Source organism: Drosophila guanche, unplaced genomic scaffold (genome assembly GCF_900245975.1).
Source record: "Drosophila guanche unplaced genomic scaffold, DGUA_6, whole genome shotgun sequence".
NCBI lineage: Eukaryota > Metazoa > Arthropoda > Insecta > Diptera > Drosophilidae > Drosophila > Drosophila guanche.
The window spans coordinates 4,976,577-4,980,666 of NW_022995753.1; the positions used below are offsets into that span (position 1 = coordinate 4,976,577).

The 4,090-nt window shown below is 44.5% G+C and overlaps 1 protein-coding gene across 3 annotated transcripts in view; it reads right to left on the bottom strand.

Moving 5' to 3' along the window:
- Window positions 1–2,495: 2,495 nt before the first annotated feature.
- Window positions 2,496–4,090, bottom strand: part of LOC117588290 (UDP-N-acetylglucosamine transporter) — a 2,786-nt gene continuing 1,191 nt past the window's right edge. For 2 of the 3 annotated variants that reach the window (XM_034279471.1, XM_034279470.1), the window contains one exon: window positions 2,497–3,629. In XM_034279471.1, the coding sequence (XP_034135362.1) occupies window positions 2,686–3,629 (944 nt within the window). In that variant the 3' untranslated portion in view covers window positions 2,497–2,685. Of the gene's footprint in view, window positions 3,630–4,090 lie in introns of all 3 variants that reach the window. The other variant, XM_034279469.1, reaches the window with a different exon arrangement.

A 4,090-nucleotide genomic window follows, 5' to 3' on the forward strand; every position in this document is an offset into this window, starting at 1 on the left:
CAAGCCAGATTCAGTTGCCAATGCTGATGCCCAAGATGCTGAGTCAGGCGCCCAGCCGCAGCGTCAGTATGATATATGTCAGAAATGCAAACAGATGGAAGTAAAGCGTGGCTCTGGACACAAAAGTAATTTTCTTGGTTGCAAGAGCTGCCTGCACAAATGTAAGTTACAGTCGCAACACACCGTACCCTACACACACCCACACACACACACGTTTCTTGTTATGCATTTTTCAGGGCATTTCTCGTGCATGTCCATCAGTTTTGATGTCCTCTCGGTTGCTCGCAAGAAGTACAAATGCCCCTCGTGCCGCAATTGCAGCATTTGTGGCGCCAAGGGAACAGACTTGGCCATTTGCTCAACTTGCGTTTATTCGTTTCATCGCGATTGCCATGATCCGCCATTGAGCGGCTCCGATCTCAGTGAGCGCCAGTGGCAATGTCACAGCTGTGAGCACGAACCGAACCACAACAATAACAACAACAACACTTCGGGTGGTGAGCATACTGGACGCAAATCGTATCCGGGACGCATGAAGCGTGCCCAGTCTGATCCCGCTGGTCAGGAGAAGCAGGCAAAACTCGTGAAGGAGTCAAAAGAAGAAACAAAACGCGCCACCAAAAAGAAAGAGAAAGCGGCAAAGCAAGAGGGAGAGGGAGAGCATAAGCAAAAGAAAGAGGCAAAGAAAAAGGAAAAGGAAGAGCTAGAGCTAGAGCCACAGTCAGAGCTCAAAGAAGAGGCCGATAAACGCTTGTCCACTGATGAATCAGACATGCCCATGGAGGCAGCTGCTGCTGTTGAGGAGCCTAAAGTAGAGACCAAGGAGGAGCCAGAGGTAATGCCAGCTGAAACCATGCCCGAGCCAATGGAGCAAGAAACTGAAACAGAAACTGAGCATAAAGCTGTGGCAGCAAAAGCTGCTGCTGCTGCTCCTGCTTCTCCACAGCTGGTGGAACAAATGCCGCTCGGCATGGACATGGATCCGCAGCCATTGGAAGCGGCAGCGGTGCCAAATGGCAGCGATGATTATGAGCCACCACCGCCACCGCTACTGGTACGATTACCTGCTGACGACGTACCGGTGACTTCGTCGAATCCCGTGAGCAACTGGACTACCGAACAGGTTACCGCATATGTGTCACGTTTCTATCCGGACGAGGCACAAGAACTCAATAGGCAGGACATGGATGGTGAAGCACTGTTGATGCTTACGCGCGAGGATTTGATAAGATATTTTGGCTTTAGTATTGGCCAAGCACTGCGCGTATTTCACGTCATACTTGGCCTACAAATGCGCAACAACATTGTATCGGTAGGCTGGTCATCCACTTAGTTTTTAGAAGCTTCCCTAAGGATACATTTACAGACTTAAGTTAGATATTTTTTTGTCTGTTGTTTTTCGAACCTTAACTGCAAAGTAACGCGAATACTCCGACGTCGAAAAAATCGTAGTAAACTAGAAACCATTAGTATGAGTTTTTATTTTTTAGTTTGAAAAAAAAGACACTCAAAATGTTTGTGATCGAAAACGAATTTCGAAACATAATTTAGACAGACACACACGCGCGGTCTTTCTCTAGTCAGAAGTAGACAAACTTCCCGACATCGTTGCTGGAAAATTCATTTAAAAATAAGTTCAGAAAATGCTTCAGACCGCTTCAGAAAAATGTACATGAAAGGCACTTCAAATTAAATTTAAGAACAGCGAACACTAAAGGAACGCTCAAATTTAAAATATTTGATACAGATTTCCACTTTTGAAGTGGCGAACGTTCATAAAAAAATAAGCCTTAAAAGCAGAATAATATAAAATTTAAAAAATTTGAGAAAATCCTTAAAAACATTTATGCAACAAAATTGGAAGCCAACTGAATTTTAATTTAAATTGAAATACAGAAAAAAACAAATGTTGTATAACAAGTTGAGAATTATTTATACATTTTTAAGAATTTCTCAAATTAAATTTAGTGCGCGATTTAGGAATTTTTTTGGTACTTAAAGATGTTTTTTTGGTAACTAAACAAACATAAAGAAAGAATAATTAAAACTGAACTGTACTGAAAGCAGAAGAAGTCTTTAGAAAAACAAAAAGAAACTAAAGAACTAATTTAAATTTTAATTTGAGAAAAGATTTGGAAATCATAAAGAAGAAAAAATGTAACACACTCCGCGAATTCTGAAAACAATTTTACAATGAATCCTGAAGCAATTTTAAATGAAATTAATATTCAAACAAAGAAAAGAAATGTTAAAAAAAATCGAAAGAAGAAAATTAATAGAGAGAAAGTTATAAAAAAGAAGAAGCACAACAGAAAAGTAACAACAAAAAATATAAACAAACATTTATGATTTACAAACCCCCACACACACACACGTACACCCAAAACACATAGAATAGTTGCACCAAAGATCGTTCAAAGAAATAAAGAAAGAAAGGAAAAAAACGAATTTCTTGAGTGGTTTTTTTGTTGTTTATTTTAAATTCAAACAAAATGATTATGTTACATAATTGTGAGGAGGTTAACAAGCACACACACACACGCACACACAACACACACACACAGTGGGGGGAAGGATTAGGGGAATAAAGTACATCAAATGTAACCATTGCAGGGTGGGAACGGGTCTTCTTGGGGACAAATACTGTTGACAGACGGTCTGAGGTGGCTGAGGCTTCTCGCTTTTTTAGACGCGCGGCAGTAGCTTCTCCTCGTCGGAGGCCGTCTGGGCTGTGGTCTTGGGCCCGGAGCGTGCGGACGGATCGTAGCCGTACATAAAGATGGAGGCAATGACCAGGGCAGCGCCAAAGCTAAACTGCAACGTGAGATTAAAGTCAAAGATGTAGATGGAGGCCACGCAGGAGATGATGATGGCCAGTGAGGTGGCAAAGCCTTTGAGAATGTTGTCCGCATATTTAACAACAACGGCGACAATGAGGCCACCGCCGGCCTGCAGCAGCACCAGATACCACACAAAGAAATCGTAGCCATGGAAGAAGCCATGCTCAAAAATGCGACTGCCATCGTTCACAAAGCACGTGAGCAGGCCAAATGGTATGCTCAGCAGACTGAGCTGCACGTTGCGCATCCACACGGAGATCTCGGCGCCCTTGAGTATCTTTTCGAAGTAAATGCCAGCAAAGCCGGACAGAAAGCAAGCGCCCAAGGCGGCCCACAGGCCCAGCATGCGATTCTGTTCGGGTCCCGAGCTTGAGGACGATGCCGCATCGTTCCCGCCAGCTGACGATGTGGAGTCACTACTGCCGCCGCCCGTGACCGTCTGCGCGAGTTGCACCAAGACAATGCCCATGACCAGCAGCAGCAAAGCGCCCCATTGTGTGGTGAGGAGCTTGCGGCGTAGTATGACCACAGCGAACATGGCCGTGGTGAGAATCTTTAGCTGGTATGTGACCTGATAGGTGGCCGCATCCAGATGCGAGGCCGACACATACAGCAAATTATTCTGCACAATATACACCAGCGAGGGGACGCACACCTTGAGCGTATCCACGGGATTGGCAATGATTGTCTTGTGCAGCGAGCGTACAAATTTCTGTGCATCCTTGCCCTCCTCGTTGAACACCAGAAACAGACATGTAATCAACTTGGCAAACTCAGCCATCAGCACAGCTAAAAGACAAGAGCGAGAGAGAGAAAAGAGATAGAAAAAGTTAATCTAGCTAATGAGCAGAAAGCAATAGAAAGATAAGAGGGAAAACAAGTTAATTTATGACACAAATGTTTAGTTTTTTGTGAGCATATAAGTGAGACAGAGATTGATTTTGATGGTTGGTTGGGTTACACAAGCGGAAGTACGTTTGGGGCTTTAGCTTATCAGGCACTTCCGTTGGCTAGAGCAGCCCCCCCCCCCCCCCCCCCCCCCCCCCCCCCCTCACGAATAACTACCCGCCGCGCGCCTGCTCTCACGGTTGGTGGCCGCTAATTAAAGTAACTAAAATATCCTTACATACCAACAAAAAAACACTGCTGCACCCCCCTGCGCGCAACCTCCGTGGAAACACACAACACAGCTCAACAGCATCTGCCCAGCAACAACCTCAACAATCCAAATAATATGTCTGCATTTCACT